Source organism: Egretta garzetta, unplaced genomic scaffold, assembly GCF_000687185.1.
Source record: "Egretta garzetta isolate BGI_Z169 unplaced genomic scaffold, ASM68718v1 scaffold511, whole genome shotgun sequence".
Classification (NCBI taxonomy): domain Eukaryota; kingdom Metazoa; phylum Chordata; class Aves; order Pelecaniformes; family Ardeidae; genus Egretta; species Egretta garzetta.
In genome coordinates this window covers 75361-93921 of record NW_009258554.1, presented here as the reverse complement: position 1 = coordinate 93921, position 18561 = coordinate 75361, and the positions used below count along the sequence as shown (strand labels likewise).

General features: G+C 43.1%; 1 protein-coding gene across 5 annotated transcripts in view; it reads left to right on the top strand.

The window, feature by feature from the left end:
- Nucleotides 1-18561, top strand: part of LOC104134387 (caldesmon-like) — a 200711-nt gene that overhangs the window by 110616 nt on the left and 71534 nt on the right. For all 5 annotated transcript variants that reach the window (XM_035903381.1, XM_035903382.1, XM_035903379.1 and 2 more), the window contains one exon: nt 15257-15368. In XM_035903381.1, the coding sequence (XP_035759274.1) occupies nt 15298-15368 (71 nt within the window). In that variant the 5' untranslated portion in view covers nt 15257-15297. The remainder of the gene's footprint in view (nt 1-15256; nt 15369-18561) is intronic.

The window sequence follows — 18561 nt, the reverse complement described above, 5'->3', positions numbered from 1 at the left end:
TTTTAAACATTCCTTCTAACAAATGCAGTTTAAATGGGTTTGTTTATATGGCGTGGAATTGGAAAGGCCCAAACTAACCAGGCTTTACACAATGTGGCCTTCTTCCAAATTAATCTAAAATATTTTAATCCCTCCGGAGTTTCTTTATCCTCTGCATCTGGGCTATAGTGGAGACACATTTTTAACATTTCTTTGAGGAAAATTACCTTCCTTTCCCTCCAACTGTACTCAGCAAGGTCAATGGAGCACTGTTATATGCTATTTAAACATCTGAGATTCATCATATATCTGCACACCAGAAAGAATCATCATAAAAGGTCTAATGAATCCCGACTGCTAGCCAAGCAAGGGAGTCCCCTTACGGATACCGAATATTAGAAACAAAGAATACGTGCAAAATACAGTTTTTACACCTCAGCTTTATACAATTAAGAATTAAACTGCCCCTTAAGAAGGGGGCGGGCAGTGTTTGTGATCCTCAACCCTTCCCCCCCAAACAATTTTGGCAAATTAAACTCTGAGCCAAATTCTGAAGTTGTCATATGGGCCAAGATGGTCTCTGGGTCTACCTGGGAGTAAGGGGCCCGCTCGCCCTGTGGGACCAGACAGGGCCTGAGCAGGAGCCTGGGGGGGCTTCTTGCTCCTGGGGAAGGAGATGCTCTGAGCCACGGTCAAGCTCCAGAGCTGGCTATCACAGCCTCTGGCTGTGTGCCTATGCTTGGTTTTAAGGCCTTTTTGTTTTCTAGTTCAGTAGCAAGTTTATGGGACTGAACTCATTTTACTACCCAGGAACTTGAAATATTGAGGGAGGCCTAGGTGTTTTGTTTTGTATTTCAGTTTTTATAAAATCATTTTCCAGGCAGTTCAAAAGCCAGTGCTCCTCCTTCAGCTGCCAGTAGTTCCAGTCAGTCTGAAATGGCCACAGGGACTCTGATCTTTTGGAGGTTTTATCTGGAAATCTGTTACAGGGGGCATTTTTATCCGAAATACCGTTATATAACTGTTATAGGCAACACCAGGGCTGGTTTAATACCAGAGTTTATTCTAGTCTCATTCTTCCTTTGAATACTGCTAGGTCATGAAGTTCAGATAGCTTTAACAAAGTTCAAATAAGCGTTTGAGCCTCTGAAGGAAAAATGATACGCTGAAGGCCTCTGCTCTGTGAAGGCACAGGGTTTTTTCTTCTCATCACCAAAGTCCCACAGGGGCTGCAGAGAAACGAGCTTCTCTGCCAACCTGCTCCAGGCTGGTGTTGGCCTTGTCCTTAATCCTTGTGTGCTCAGCTTTTCCCAATTATAACATACAGGTAACAGTGCTGGTCTCCTGCACAAGGGGCTGCAGGGCATGGGTTGTGGGGATAGTGATGGTCTGAATGAAATCATCCACTAAGATCAATCACCCCAGGCTCTCCCTGCTTTTGAATGAAGAACCATACCTACCCCAAACACACTTTCCCTGTCTTTTCATATAGTCAGAGGTATTTTGGGACCATTGCAAGCCATACAGTAATGGAATAAATTCCAAGTGCAGCAGGAGACCACATCGGAGGAAAAACTCATTAAGTGCCAAGGGCATTTCTTTTACTTTTCTTACTGGGACTGGAAAATTTTCCCTAAATAATACATCTGGATGTAGAGGAGTAGAGAGGGAAAAGATGAAAAACAATCCTTTAAATTCAGTAGGAGCCTATTTTAATGGCTTGTTTAATCTGCCAGCTGGCACAGCGTTGACTTCTTGCTACACATACTTTAAGGAGACCTATGTGGTTCTTGGAACCAAGTTCATATTAAGTTGTAGAAACTTAAATATTAATAAATTGGAAGGACTGCTTTTTGGTACTTAATACAAATCAAGAAACTGCTTAGTCATCTCCAAAGATATTTCTGTCTCCTTTTTAATGTAAATACCAAAATAATGAGGACTTAAAGCAGTAGCAAAGATAGTAAAAATTCAGATCTGTTCCCAATACATGCCCACTCTGAAGTATGTGGATATTTTTCAGACTTTGCAATCATATGTATTCCTTATACAACACTTTGCTTTGGGCAGAGTTTTTCTAATGTCATTTGTGACACCATTTTTCTTGAAAGAAGTACCTTATGAGCTTGTGTCTTCTCCAATGCTCCTTGGCCAGGAGAAGAACTGGTGCAATCTTTATGTGGACTTTTATTTGGTGTGCCTTGCAAATGGTATCACTTAATAGGTGCTCTAGTGTGTATTGCACATGTATTTTATATGACTGTAAGTGTCCAAGCTTTTGGTTTTTTACCTGGTTTTGTGTGAAGGTATATGGGTGCACCCGAGTGCAAACCTGAAGTGCAGTGTTAGCTTTATAACTAACATTTATACTTTCTGTTCCTAAAAAGTTAGGCTGCATGAAGAAGCATGTCTTCTGTTTTCAATTACTTTCAGCATTGGAAAAGCAAAGGAGGAAAGATTTAACTGCAGATCAACCTGTCTTTTATATTTAGGGAATCCTTTAATAATATCTGAAGCAACACTTGTCAGTATTTACAAGTTGTAAAGGTTTGATTTGGTCCAGGTAAGCACTGAAAGATCTGGCTAGTTTTCTCATGTTTGTTTATAAATTTCAGATCTGGCTTTTATTTTCTTTGTTCACCTTAATGGTGCAAGCTATTTTCAGGATTTTTATCTGGGGTATGGATTGTAAAAATCCTCCAGGTTTGCAAGCGTTATGATCTGGGATTTTATTTTGATCCTTCTCTGTACATCTTTTCCAGAGTCTGTTTCTTTTTTCAGACCTCTATTCCCATTCTTGCCTCTGTTCCATTGCCTTCCTAATGCTTTTTTCCACATATTTAATAGGGTATCCTTGCAGCGGTTGTCTCTCTAGTTGCACTTCTCTCCTGTAGAGCCATCAGATCTGGTGAGTTGTGAGGCATCCACCATCAGAAGGCCTCAGTGCACACATGCCGGTCATAAGTGCAATTATTTCTGCTTTTGTCATTTTGAAGAGGGCATAAAATCTGAAGGCTGAGTTCAACTTTTTTTCCAGATAGTCCATAACTAAAGATGAGATGACTGAGTTACGAAAAACAATTTGCTTAGTAAACGTAGGCTGCTTTCCTGTTTGTAGAGCATTTACAAACAGATTGGAAGTTGTCCTCCCTTCCCTCCCCTTCCACCTTTGTATTTCTGGTATTGGGCCACCACTTTGTACACATACAACCCTGCTCTGTGGGTTGACTATGAAAAATGTGCTTCACGTGCCCTTGGTGCCTGGAGCTTAGACTGTGACCAACGGTGTGCTCTGTGTCTCATTCTGAGCTGGGTGGACCTAACATGGCAATAAGGGAGGCTGGAGGAGACCCCACAGAGGTTTTGGATCCTTAGGGAAGAGGCTTTAGGGAAAGGTAGCAGATAATGCACAGTACAGATATTTTTTTTTGTCCCATTTATTTTTTTGAAGGAAAGTTAAACATTTTCTTTTCTGGACCACACAGACATTGTCTGAGGCACTGTTCCTAAAAAAATTAAACAACTGTAAAATTTATTGGCTTGATACAGTGCTCAAGTGTAACTTTCCTTTGTCACATTAATACAAAGTAAGTATGTATGTCTGTGTGCTCTCAGTATTAAGTGCACAGGATACTGTCAGGCTTCACCTGTGTTGTTTAATTGACTCTGAGCCAGGCTCTGTTGAAAGTTTGGTCGATGCTGTTCCCCTGCAGGGCGACGCAGTGCACAGTCGCATACAACATTACTGATGTACCAGTGTGCTGCTGTCACGGTATTTGCTGGCAGTATATGATTGTGCCTGAATGTCTAGATAGCAGCGAGATTATTGTCAAGATTATTTAACAGCTTCTCTGCATGAATCTCATGAGGGGCCTTGGCAATATCGCAGTCTTGCTGTGTCAGGTTTCACGCTGGCTCATGCACAGCATGCAAGCGTGTCATCTCGCTTATCATTTTTTTGTTGTAACAAAGCCTCGCTACTGTTGGGCCTTCAGGTTTGGTGACACTGTTGTGTTAGTGTTTCCCTGCTTTCAGCTAAACTCAGTGTAAAGTGGGGTCTATGACCTAAACTTCAAATATGGCCAATGGTTTGAGGGGCATCTATTTTGTGGTACCCTGGTTGAGTTGTCCTGTTGACAGGCTTTGCATTTTTGCTGCCTTGCTTTACCTCTTTAAAGCTGGCACTGACCTCATGCTTCAATTTTCAACCAAAATGACACAGAATTGGTGCTCCTTAGAGATAAATTGATACAGCTACTTGGCAGGAAACAATCTGGGTTTCATTTGTAAAGACAACTTTTAAAGTGTGAGCTGGAAAAGCCCAGTACAAATTTCTGCAGCTAGATCCATTCTTGGTGGAATTCCACAGATTTCCACGGTGCTCTGCCATGAAGTAACTGGACTTTCAGCTTATCTATCATGGTGACATGCATTGTGTCTGTGCAAAGTAGGTATACAGGTACTGGGAGGGAAGATGAGTTAAAGTTCAAGAGCAACATGCAAGACCTTGTAAATTTATCATTCATTGTTTCTGAGGAACTGTTTGGATTCAGAATACTTAGTGTCTCTTAGGGCACAACTAGTGAGATCAACAAACCAAAGAATTTAAGCGTGTTTTTTTGTAGTATTTCTTTTTCCTTTAAAATGCAGGGATGACGACTAAAGCTTGGTATTGTTGCTTATTGCTGGTTTAATAGAGCAAGGAACAGAGACCCCTCAACTCTCATTAGAGTTTATGATGCTCAGTACTAGGCAGAGCTGGATCCTAGGGCTGCATGTTTTAAACAGGAAAAGAAAAAGAGTGGAAAATACAAAAATGAAGCCACAGTAAGCTGGCTGCATTGTATCTTCATATTATTTTCTATTACTTTTTATGACTGACTATGTAGTTTAATATATCATGATTCTGTATTTTGAAATGAGTTCCAGAAAACATGTGAAGTCTGGCTGAATGAATGTTGCTGTTGGAACCTTACCTTAGTTTTGCTTGAACATTTTATTATTTTTAACGGCATTACCTTAGCTGCTTAATTCAAGACCTGAGAGATGCAGAGAATGTGTGTGAATAGAGTGCTAAAACATTCATAAAATGTACTTGGACACAAATAAGTTCATGCAACATATTGTTGAAATGTTGAATGTGAGCGTGAAGGTCAGCAGGGGTGGTGCAAGGGTAGGACAAGAGGGGAGCACCAAACAAGTGGGATGGGAGCAGAGTAGCAGAAGTCAGGGAGGCAGAGAGGCAGATACTTCCCATCTCTGATCAGCGCCTTGCCTGGAGGGGGAAATCCTTCTCTCTAGCGGAGAGGCAGATATGGAGAGCTGCACTGCTACCGCTGGCTTCCTTACCAGTTCTGGTGCAGAAGAAGTGCTCCTGCACTTGGACAAAGCAACATCTTCCCTGGATGATGCCTGCCCTGTTCCTAGCCCAGACCCACTGCCTATTTCCAGGGCTATGACTGCTGCTCCCAGTGTGAGCCTCTGCTTGTCTCGATGGACGGCAGACCGCCCTGTCTTGTGTCACTCCTGCCTGCATCATCGGGCGACTATCTCCACCAGGCAAGAGCCCCCAACATTCTTTCTGCTCCTGTGGCTTGTTCTGGTTCACACTGCTGTAGTGGTACTTCGCCACGTGGGCTCATTGTGGCTTTGCACATGGAGAAGGGGCTAACAGCATCACGGTGATTAACACTCAGTCCATGGTCACCAGATCCTGTGGGAACTTCTGTCCCCAGCTGCACCTCCACTGTACCTAGCTCCAGTTCAAGGTCAGGCCCTGCACCTCTCCCAGATGGCTGCTGTCCTGGCTGACACTTATATCACTACACGTCTGTCCTGATGTCACTACGCTCCTCTGGGCATGCTTGCAGCCACACTATTTCCCCCAGAGAGGAGGCAGCACATAGGGTCAGGGCACGCAGTGCATCTGTGGCATCTGCCAGCTGGGCTAGCGTGAGGCTGTCTCTCCAGGAGATGTGAAGTCAGATGAGAGAGCATTGACAAGAACAAGGGATTTTTCTTTTCCTTATACCTTTAGAGGCACAAATTGATTGGATACGACGTGACAGTTTTATTTGTGTAGGCCGGAAACTGAAGACTGGCTTTTCCATAGTTGTGGCAGCTGCTTCTGCCTGTGCATGATGTTCTTTCCCATGCTCTGACTTTATTTCTAGTAGAGATCAATGGGAGAATTGGCATTGCCATTTATAGGGCAAGAGGAAATGCGTTCTCCTCTTTAATATGGCTTGGTCACCTGAGCTGGACTGAACCTGTTTTTTTAGTGATGCTTGTCTGTTCCTATTGTTAAGAAACAAATAGCTCCTGACTGGAAGGTGTTAGCATGGGCACTCGTTTTCTGCTCTTAGCGATTTCAGTGAGAGATGAAGCTAGCCAACAGCCAGGACATTGCCATGAGTTTCAGCAGTCAGGCCACAGATTTGCAAGAAAGCGTGCAGGAGGGCTTTATGCACGATGTGGGCATTCTTGTGATTAGATTAACATGATGAAGCTGAAGGTCTTTGCTGGTAGAAGCAGATAAAAGACAAGGGTAACTAGTGAATGATAACCCATGAGCCTGCTTCCCAGTGTTTGAAAGCATGCAGAGAAAAAGTGAGCGCAAGTCAGAGCTCATTTTGGGACTGAGCACTTTTACAAACTGTTTTGTGGACTATAAAATCCCCTCAATTTCAGTGTGTTTTGTCCTTCGAGATGGGGCCCTCAATGTCATTACCTGGGATATCTTCACTTATGATTAAACAGTAGTAAAGGGCAATGCAGTTTTCAGCTGCCCTTTGTACTTGCAGCAAAGGCTAAGTATTTCCTCAGTGATAATGATACGAGTAAAAATAATTTGTTTCCCACAAGTAAGTTTTGCAAGAGTAAAAGAAATTATGCTTCTAGGTGTGTGTGCACAAAGGTATGAAGGGATGAAGTAGCCTGTATTGGCATAATCTGAGATCACACCAGTTTCTGGCAGGCAGGGTAAGCTCACTGCTCTTTCGTATTAGATGAATTTGACCTGTGAGGCTGGAATCCAGTCCTGATTGAAGTCTCTGGGAAGTCTGCCAGGGATTCCAACAGGACCAGGATTTCAACCCTAGCCTGTATATGAATAATATTTTAGTATCTTCTCATCTTTGGGGACAACATATTTGAAATACTTCAGAGGATGCTTGAAGGGGAGAGTCAAGGGTCAATCCTTCTAACATGAGAACCAGTGGCTGTGCCAGCAGCTTCCAGCTATGTCTCGTTTCTTCCTTTGTCTGCTAATGGGAAATGATAGACAAACGTCACTGAGATCAGGGGTGGGACCAGTATATGCAAATCCAAATGTCAAGAGAAAGCTCTGCCTGGCCCTTATGTCAATGTGCAGTAGGAGAAAGATGAGGAAGGAAGTGGGAAGAGTGGAAATGGCATACCCGCACTCAGCCTGCCTGAGGGAATGAAGACAAATGGGGACTTTCCATTGCAACTGACTGCCTCTGAGATGATAGGTCTTACCGCTGCATGCTTAGAAGTTTATTGCGGTGTTAGCAGCAGTGCACTGGATGTTTGCTAACACCTCTGGGATGGTGCAGCTCTGTAATGCTCCTTCCCCCATGCTGAATTAGATCATGGATATGAGAGATGGAGGCAAACAGGTATCTAAAGCCATGGAGCTTTTAGTTGCAGGCCCAAGCAGTGAACTCTGTGGCAGGGACAATGTCCTATAAAAAGTTCCGTGTTGACACTTCCATGTGGTTCATGCTGCAGCAGCAGGAGCTGACACAGGGCCTGGCACCTGCAAGGACATGTGTGGCACTCACTGTGGTAACCTATGCTGTAGACAGGGTAGGTGAAACCTGTTCAGCACCTAACTGAATCAAGGGCCTGGGCCACGGTGTGGTCCTGTGGGCCATCAGTAGTCTGCAGAGCGCCAATGGGGAATCTCTGTTCTACTTAATCACTACAAAGATTTGCTCAGGGTGCCACAGACTTGTTAACTAATAGGTTTAAAAATGCCCCACCAATGTATGTGGGCTTTTCTTACTCCTGTGAAAGAGAAGATGGAAAACATACCTCATGCCACAAGCAGAGATTTTAACAGATGGGGTTTTTGACTTCCTTGTCAAAATGCTAGGTAATTCTCTGCCTCCTTCTCATAGAGTCAGTGGTTTGGACATACACATGTAGATGGAAGTGAAATGCTCTGAGAACAGAAAATGGGACTTGGAGGTTTCAAAGTTTGATTTTCTGATGCTAAGTGTGAACTGCACTTAGTTGGTTTCCCATTGATGAATTTTCCTTGGAAGTCCTAAGAAGCATGGTCAGATGAAACAAGGTGTAGGCTAGATTGGAATAAAACTGTGTCTTCATATGACCTAATACATTTATTTTGCATTAGGTCCCAAATGAGCTATTCTGTTTGGGAAAGAATAAAGCTGCTTGATGTGCGTTTGTGTGTGTGTACATGTATGTGCAAGAGTTCATTATCTGCAGTTGACATGAATACTTGCACAAGTTTACAGTAACAATTGCAGATATGATTTTAAATGAAAGGAACATGAAAAATGAATTTAGAGAGGAAAGAAGAGCTTCTTAAAATGTAAGCTTTACTATTGGTGACGTATGATTGCCAGTGATATCCAGCATCTCAGATTAAAGAAGGAGCATGCATGAGGTGTGACAAGGGACAAATCAATCCATTGAACTCCACCTTTTGACTTCAATGAAGTTGTGCCTATTTCTGAAGAATCTACGTAGCACTGAATGCCGAATTCTTCTAATGCAGAATTAAAAGGGGAGTGGGGAAAATAATTTCCAAACCTTTTCTGAAAAATTTTTGTACAAAATAAATTTATTTGTTTTGACTGAAGATAGATTAAGGAACACTAATTCCCCCAGATATTTTAGTAAAATGTTTATCATACCTGCATTTCATGGGTGCCAGATTAAACAAGTCACACTTAGACAATCAGTGTTGGTTGCTGAGTTGCGCTCAGCTGCAAAAGGGCAAACTAAGAGGTTCTGTTTTCACTTCTGAGGTGGAGGAGGTTGAAAGAAAGGGCAATGGTAGTCCTAGGGATACAGTGGATGTTATGGCATGTAGCCAGATGGAGCAAAACATTCTTTGTGCTTCTCACGAACCAGTCCTTTCCTGACATTTGAAAGGTCCACACCTCCACACCAGGGCTTTGTGACAACTGAAGGGGAGACAGATAGGAAAATGATACATTTGGATTAATGGGGTGCAACTCACACAGCTGCTTGCAGTCTCAGTTTATGTCAAGCTTTAATGAGACATTTGATCCTTTTCATGGGAGTATTAAAAGAAAAAAAAGAGGCCAATGACGATAACTTAGGTCTTGTGTTACCACCTGATCCTGCAGTGAGGACAGGTCAGAAGTCAGTGGTGCAGCTGCATGCATGTAGAAAACCTTTGTGTAGTTGGACTTGGAAGCCATCCTTTTACTACCCTTCTGTAGGAAAGGTTCAGAAAGAATCTCCCTTTATCACCTTTGTTCAGCCCTTCTCTGCAGCAGACATTTCTTTTTGTAGGCTATGGCTTTTTTAGTACTGATGTTACAGTTACAACCAGTGGTTGGGACCAAACCCAGGGCCTGGTTGCGCTTCAGCCTTCTGCAAGTGCACAGTGAGAAGAATTTGCCATTGGTGGAGATAACATAAGGACTAAGAGGCACAGAATTGGCTAAGGCTTAGTCCCTAAGGTCACAGAGTAAATCAGAGTTAGAACCAAGGAGGAGTATCCCCAGTTGCTGGGTTCAGCCCAAATGCTAGGCACTGGGCCATGGTATCTCATTGGCCTTGTTGTTCTTCACGGTCTTTCTTGTGAGTTCTCCTGGCAACCCTGAAGCTGTTTCTCTTTGCACTGTTCCTGCTCAGGATTTGCCTCCTCATGGTTTCTTTCATGAAGAAACATGGTATTGTCCTTTTCGCTACTCTAGCTCTTTTCTGTGCTTCCTGCAGGTCCTAAAATTTCTATCAGCTCCCACAGAACTGGGGGTCCTACAGCAGCGCAGGATGGGTCTGTGCTGGTACCCCACTTCAGACACCAGTGTCAGAGGCTTGCTGGGCTAAGGAAGGAAGGGAAGGTACATGGTGCACAGTGCATGCAGATATCTTTAGCTAGATAAGAGAGGAAATTTAGCAGAAAATCTCTCTTGTTAGAAAGAAATCAAAGGCTAAATCCCCTTGCTCACCTTCAGGTGAATGAAGCTGTGTTCTGTCCTCATTCTTATGAAGAATAGGCCAAACTGCTGAGAAGGGGGTCTGGCGAGAGCTCTGATCCATGCTCTCTTGCATGGGCAGTCATCAGAGCTTGCAATCTGCCTAGTAGTTGTCTGTGTGATGCTTGCCCTGGGCATTCAAAACACTGGAGCAGTGAGTGATCCCATGTTAAGGAAACAGGCATGACTTTCAGGCTCTTTGGGCCTGAAGGTCACCAAGAGGAAATCTGAAATTGTCTCATTGTACTGGGAGGGAAGAAAGATGGCATGTGCTTGTACAATGCTGTCACCAGATGTGGCTGGCGTAGAGCCCTGTGTAATACACAGCCGTGCTATATTAGGGAATATGCTCTGTCTTGAAGTTTCTTGGCTCAACTAGGTTGAAGCTGGTGCATAGGCTCAGCATAAACATGGCAGTCTGGGAGCTCATTCAGTGTAATGGAAAGGTGACTGGTGGGTCTTGAAAGAAAGACATTTCTGTTTGTTAAAGACCTGAGTAGCAGTTTGCATTTTCACTTGCTTGCTACCAGTCTAGCTCATCTGTTTTTAAGACCCCTGGGTGCCGAGTTGTCTCTGAAATCAGTGCTGGGAATGGGGTGAGGACAGTATTAAATTTGAGCCAGAGCAGGAGGTTAATTTGCTCTCCACACTGGAATTATACAGATACGAGGTTGTGTGTGTGTTTCTATCAAGCCAATTTATTGTTTGCTTCCAAAGAGCAGATTCCCATTAATTGCTGTTAAAATATTTTGTCATATATTTACAATTACTGTGCGTTCTGATTTTTCCACCTTGGTGAAAGCTGAAAGAAGACAAAATTTTAAACTCTCTTATAAGATAGAGGCATAAAGGGGAATGGGATTTGCATGCATGTGTTTTGTACCAGGAGGGATTCAATGTGGCTGTCCTTGAAGGAAGAACCTTTTAGCAAGACAATGAAAAACTCAGCAAATTTTAGCAATAAACCGTAGTCAACTGAAGATCAAAGGCATTAAGTGAAGTGCAGAGATGAAAAAGAGTGAGAGAGACTGGTACTGCTTTTGAAATGAAGAGTGTTTTTGCAGGGAGATGGTATTTGCAGGGCACATACTTTGCTGTGATTCTGATTTGGGTAATGTGGTTAATATTGTAGGTAAGATACTTTGCTTATCTGTCTTCTCTTAGTCTTTCTTAGCATGTCTTCAGAAAGACCACAGGGTTCATCAGACATCCCATGATCCCACAGAGGTTCAGTCTCAGATTAAAAAGAGATAGGGACCCTGAGAAGACCCTTATATGTGAGGCTGTGGAAAATCTGAGGTCCTTAACAAGAATTATCTTCAGTAGTTTCTGAGAGATATTTAAAAAAAAAACCCAAAGTCAAAGATCTTTGTAATATTCTTCCATTGGTCCCTCTTCTGAGTCTGGTGGAAAACTCCTGAGAGTTCACTTCAGATTCTTTCAGTGCTATTTCAGTTCTGTAAAGGTTGAAAAGATGCTGAGGATCTTGTTTTGAGGTAGAAGCAACAAAATTATAATTTTTGTGGTGTACCTTTTCACAGTGTAAGAGTAGGCATTATTTGAGTAATTTGCATATGCGTGTGCATGTTGGGGGAATGGAACTGGCCAAATAGTTTCAGGCATCTACTTCTACTTGCTAAATATATATATATATTTGCTTCTTTAAAATTTATTGGTGAATTCTGGTTGAATTAGATGAAAAACATAGCTGGAAATAATTTGGAGAAAAAAACCAGGTATCAAAACATTTTCCATCGTACTTTGAAAACCAAAATTTTTATACTTAAAATGAAAGAACTTTTTTCTTTTAGAGATTGTTTTTCTCTTTTCAGAAAAATGAAACTTTTTTGGTCTGACACCAAATTATTAAAAAACTGTAACAGGAAAAAAAAAAGGAAGATGCAATCAAAGAGTAAAAAAAAAAATATAATTTCTTTGCACACCTGGGAAGGTCAAACAGAGAGACATTTTTGGATTTGGTTCTGAAGGCAGGCCCTGGAGTGGAGCTGGGTGAAGTGTTGTTACATTTTGACCCAGGCTGTTTTCACTCATGGAAAGTTTTCATTTTAAAAAAAAGAAGCATCAAAATGTGCATGCTCCCAAAACTGGTTTGTAGAAAATACTTCCAATAATTGGTACCTTCATGTATAAATAAAGCAATTTTCAAATCTTCCGAGAGGTAAGAACACTCCAAGAAACTCTGATTTTATGCTGTCTTTTTGTGGAAATAGGAAACATTTTGAGGGATTGGTGAATTTATTGCCTAGCAGTTTTCAGAGGCTGAAAAATAATAAATCATTTTTGGGAAGATAGTGAACAGTACTGAATAGTTGACTTCTTCAAATGGACTTTCTAGCTGATGACTCATTTTCTTGCACTGATATAGCTTTGCTATCTGAAGGTCGTACTGTTGACCTGACCTCCATTTCCCAAGTGCCTTCCTCAGTTTTGAAAAAGGCATTTGGCTTGCAAGTCATCCGAATGACATGAAGTGGCTGAACATCAGTCCTTTGAGAGGAGACGCTATACTCTAATCAACCCTAGACATCCTCCCAAGATGTCCATCAATCTGATCCTCATCAAACAACAGAAGAGCACCCTGTAGATGGAGAAAGATTTTTGCATCGGGGAACTCTCTCATGCCTGCTGTGCAATCTCCATTATGCTCCCGGGAAGGAAAGAGGGGAGGAAGAATAGAAATAGTTCTGGGTGGTTTATTATTATCCTCCTCAACTTTCCTCATGAGGAAGAGAGCTTGAGCTTTTGGAGGTGAGAGGTGGTGCTAAGGACAATGTAGGAAGGGAAAGGGCTAGAGGTGTTGGCTGGGACATTTGAAGAGGGGATGGGGGAAGTGTGGGTGCAGAGAACCTGGAGCTGGGGAGAGGGAAGGTGTCAGGAGAGGTGGAGAGAGGGATGTACCTGGCTGGGTAAGAAGTGATGAAGGTGCAAATAAATCAGATGTCAAAGCATGTCTGCTTTGGGGAGGTAAAGTGGGAAGAAAACTTTGGGATTCTCTGTTCTAGCACACCAGGTGTCAGCCTAACAGTCAGCCCTTTATATTTTAAATCCCTGGTGGTAACTGTACTGCACAGACTAAATGCTGCTGCCTGGTGCAGTCTTAGCTCCTGCAGACACTCTCATCTGCCCTCTGTGTGCAGAAACCCAGCACGCTGCTTCGAGCTTGTTCTCTTCAGTGTGCCGCTCCTCCTTTGATCCTCATCTCCCAGGCGGGGGGAACCACATCAGTCCTGCAACTCATGGGCCTTCTAGCAAAGGAACTATGGCAAGATTTATCTGCCCACGCAGGCTGAGATGGAAACACTTCTCAGGAGAAGACGGCAGGTTTGCTGTTCTGTGTTCTTCAAGGGGTACATGGTGGTAAGAGTAAACAAACACAAGATTTGAAATGATGTCTTGTTACAACTTGCTTTTTATATATATTGCCTAATTGTGCATTAAAAAAAATCAGCATCAATTGTAAAATAAGTGTTAGATTTGCAAAATTAACTTTCCTTTTGAACCTCCACAAAACAGCCCCAGCCAGCCAAACACGAAGAAAGTCACAACAATGACAACAAAATTTTAAATCCCCCAATCGAGGAACAAATCAGAAAGAAAAACACCCCCAGGAAAAGTAAACTAATAAAGTAACCTTCACAAAACCCTTGCCCTCAGCAGTGTTTTAATCCAAAAAAGGGGGCAGAAAAAGCCACGATTCCCTTAAGTCATGAGAGGCTTTGCTGTTGCCAGTGGTTTTGTGGGGAGGGCACTTGGACGCTGCACCAGCGGGCAGGAATATAAAGCCGCAAGACAGATCTACATCTGCAAACAGAGCACTTCAAATAATTTACAAATGCACCTTGGCTTTGTTTCCCATAGACTGCAAGCACTTCATAAGCCACCTTTGCAAATTTGAGCCTGCATCTGCACATTGGCTTTCTCTGTGGCGTAAATGGCCGGTCTTGTACTAACGGGCTGGAAAACTTTTTTTTTTTTTTCTTGAAATCCTCTGAGTGCAGCGCCTAGGCTAGGATTGCAGAGGAAGCTGAGGCCTCCAGCCCTGCACAGGAAGCAATCTTAGAGCAGGCCTTAAATGCCAGATTCCAGGCAGAGTTTAACTAACCACTGACAGCTCTGTAAACAAAGCAGGGACAAAAAGAGAACAGCTTTCCCTTTTCTGGTAGTCATTTTTGGTTTGGGGGCTGCAGGGGAATTCTGTAATACTCGGCTTGATGGGATATAAACCAAGGCTGGAAAGGCTTTGTATATGAAGAACTGTAAAGGGGAAAAATATTTCATGGACTAAATCATAAAGAAGAAGGTAGGGCATGGGGAAAATGCGGGGATTAAACTACAAAAAAAATATTGTTACTTTTGGTTCTTTGAGCAGGATTTATACATAGTTTGGCTCCTCCTGGGTGGTATTCAAAAACTGCAGCTTATTTTCCCTCTCTTTTCTCTTTTCCTTTTCTCTTCTTTTCTCTTCTTTTTTCCTTTTCTCCTCTTTTCTCTTTTCCTTTTCTCTTATTTTTCTTTCTTTTCTCTTTTTCTCTTCTCTTTATTCTCCTTTCTTTTCCCTTTTTTTTGAAGCAGGGGGTGGGAACAGACAGACAAGGACTAACTTTTGCAAGACTTAATTATCTGTGCAACTAAAGAAAATAAGGAATCTCTCGTGTGGCTTTTTTACTGCTTTCAGTAAAAATTGGAAGCTTCAAGTTAAAATCCTACTGAATTCTTGCTTTTGTTTGTAGAAAAGACCTGTGATGCTACAAATAGCTAGTCTGCGGCTAGCAGATGTATACAGTCCTTACTTAAAGCATGTTGATTTAATTTTAACTAGGAAACTAAATGCAGGCATTCGCTATGTTTATCCTACAAGGCATTTCATTAATCTTGTTTATCTCAACAATACTGAGGAAGTTAAATTTTTTGATGGAAAAAGAAAATAGTTACAGCGAAGTTAAGAAAGCAAAACAAAACTGAAGGGACTCAGTTGGTTAAACGCATGCATTGTGTTTTCTCTCTGATCTAAGTGGTCATCTCCCTTTTAGATTTGGATCTTTCCGGAGCTCTGAACACTTGAACACCCACCATGGATGACTTTGAACGCCGCAGAGAACTCAGGAGGCAAAAGCGTGAGGAAATGCGCCTTGAAGCAGAGAGGTGAGGTATTCTGCATGGAAAATGGTGCTGGTGGCTTGCCTTTGATTAGCAGTGGCTTTGAGGATTTCTGTCTTAAATTCCAAAGTATGCTATAGCTAACCAAAGAGTCCTTGCTTATCGATAGGTGCCATAAAATAGCTTTAGTTAATATTGTGAGACAGGCTGGAAGGCAGGGGCGTCTAGTGTCTAATTCCCTTAGGCTGTTGTAAATGCCCTGGCTTCTAGTTATTTTGTTGTATGGCTAAATGTGTAAACAGTGAAAGTGGACAATGTGGCTATGTGAAATTATTGATAGGAAGAATCATGCTCAGACGCCATGCAAGTGAGTGCTGTGCAGAAAGGATTGTGTCTGTCTTTTCAGACATGGGGTAAAATTATATCAATTGAAAGCTGAGATACACTTGGTATACGTAGTATGGCGTATCTGCGAATTGTCTGCCATGACTGTGCAATTGCTGTTGTATTTGTACTGCCTGTCACTTTTTATTCATTTACAGCCACTATATGTGAGCAACAAGGGCAGTGTTTGCTATCAATTGTTACAGATTCACTTTGGTGCAAATGAGAACAGAAATTGATGTGAGTACGATGCTGTCAATTTATGAAAGAAGAAGAATATTAGGAAAATATTGGGAATGACGTTTTGTTAACTAACCTCATTTTACACCTGTACAGTTCTGTTTGCTGTAATGGAGTTTCCCATTATTTATACTGGAGTAAGCAGGGAGAAAGTGAGGCTCCATTTATTTTTGAAACGTCTTCTCTGATATAAAGATTCGGTTTAGTTTATTAACACTGCAGTGATTTAAAAAAGATGGAACTCAGGTTTAAGCACATTTTATTCTCATTTTTGAGTTTAATTTTTGAATATGGACTTCATTTTCATTTCTGGTCTTTCCCATGTGCTGACAAAACCATGGTGTTTTGGATTCTGAATGCTGTAGGAGAAAATACATTTTCAGAGCAGTTTTAAATGGAAGTTGGCAGGATGCAATACCAAATATATTTTGGATTCCTGCTTTGAGCTTTTTAATAAGGCCCTGCTACATAAGCAGGGCTCTCTGGTGGAAGTTGATGATACCTGGGGGGGGGAAATCCCGCGTAGACGAGATGCAATAGCTGCCTTTCTTTCCAAAGGAAGTGTTGCTGTGCAGAGCTGGGTGTGTGAGCTCTCATCAGGCTATAAGCTGAACCCATGAGCTCTGGAAAGCAGCAGCATTTCCTGTAGATAAATAAACTCACATGAAGCGTGGTGGCCAAAGGGAAAAGAGGCAGCAGCCTCCCTTTGCAAAATGCAGCCGTCACCTGGTTACTGAGCTGCCCAAAAGGCAGAGGAGCAAATGTGTTGTGGCACTAAACTTGCCTTCTTGTTCCAAAAGGTTTCCCCCCTGGCCTGGAGCAACACATTTTTATTGGGCAGCGTGGGAGGGATTGCAAAGCCCGTGCTTGTGCACGGTATAGCACATCATGGTATTTATAGACTTCTAGAGCACTTCAGCTTTAAGAAAAATCTTTTTAAGGGAAGGCTGAGACTTTGGGTTTTGTTGCTAATAGAGGCCCTGGGTGGCCTGTGGAGGATGCTGGGGGGTGTGTAGCTTGGGAGGTGTTTTCTACTACTGAAAAATGCCTCTTGAACTTCCCCATGAAGGCATCCAAGCTCTTATGCAGGTGTGCGGAGGGGTGGGCTGGGCATCAGCCGTGTAGCATGGCCAGTTTGCGGAAGCAGTGAACAGCCGTAAGGGGTTCTGCCCTCGCTGCCTGGAAGATGAAATCCAGGACTTCAGGTGTACCCATAGGTTACCACGTGGTCTGCAGTTTTACACATGGGCCCAGCTCTGGTCCAGCCGCTCACTGGTGTCCCGTGAAGGAAGCCTCCCTGGGGAGCCCGGCGGGCTGATGGCGATACCTGCCCCTGCCCCTGCGTGGTGGGGAAGCCAGATGGCTGGGCCAGGGAGTGGTGGCCACTGACACGGGGACCTGCTTCCTCCCCACCCACCCATGCCTGCTTTTGGGAAAAGTGTTTTTGCCACGCCTGGGGGGGCTTTGCTGGAATTCTATGTGGTAAACTTTGTGGAGGAGGCAAGCTTGGTGGCAGCCCAGCCGGAAGAGAAAGGCTTGGGCCCGTGTCCCTGTTTTCTACCGAACCGCTGCAGAAGCACTCCGTGCCCTTTCCCACACATTTTGAAGGCTTTTAGCAATAAATTGCTGTACGTGAAGTCTCGCTGTACTCCCTCGGCTGCTGCCAACTTCTAGCATCCAAGTATCATGAGTCAGACCCCTTAAAAGTCACAAGACTGCTCTAAAAATTTTGAGATCTTAAAAATAATTTAGTCTGGCCTTTTTATTTTTGGTTTGCCTTAACAATAACAGAGCCTGATTCTCAAGTTTAGATGTGACTCTGGGAGCTGGGACCTCCTAAAACCTGCCCCAGCAGGGGCAACGACGGGGAGGAGCTGAGCGTCCGTCCCTGTTGCACTGCGCCACTCGCGTCGAGCTACGGGCAGCAGCATTTGGGCAGTTATTAACAAGTGAATATGTCAAGCTGGATTGGTTTTGGTGAATTCATTTTTTTTAGGGATTTGGGGATCATCTTCACCTTTAAAAATACAACTACAATGTGTTTGTGTGCAGGTCTTAAGCCACAGCAATCTGCTTGCCAGACCTCCCTCTGAATGCTTTCAGGGGTTTTATTAAGTGAATTGTGTGGTCCTAAAGAGCGGCATGGAGGCTGAAAAGCACTCCATCTACTCTGAGCACTGGTACCTGCATTTCCCTGAACCCTCCCATGGGTGGGCTGTAGCCTTGCTATGGGGAAACCACTGCTGGTTGTAAGCATTTCCACTGGGAGATGGACAGATGGATGATTATGTGTAGGCTGTAACGTGTTTGCTAGGTCTCCCAGACACTGTTTAGGTTTCTTTGAGTTGAACAGTAAACCCAGAAGTGCAAGCAGCCTTATCAAACAGCGGTATTTGTAGCTCAGCCAGCCGCAGTGACATATTTTGCCCTTTCCTGGGATAAAGGCATAGGGAAAGCTTGTCTTCCCAGCCTGACACCTGTGCCCAAGAGAGATCGAGGGGTGAAGATGCCTTGTAGCAGCATGGGCTCATGTACTACATGCCCGAGAGGGAGCTACTTGACCTTATTGTGTCTTCCCCAGGGGCCGGAGGCTGTGTGAGGACTGGTCAGGATA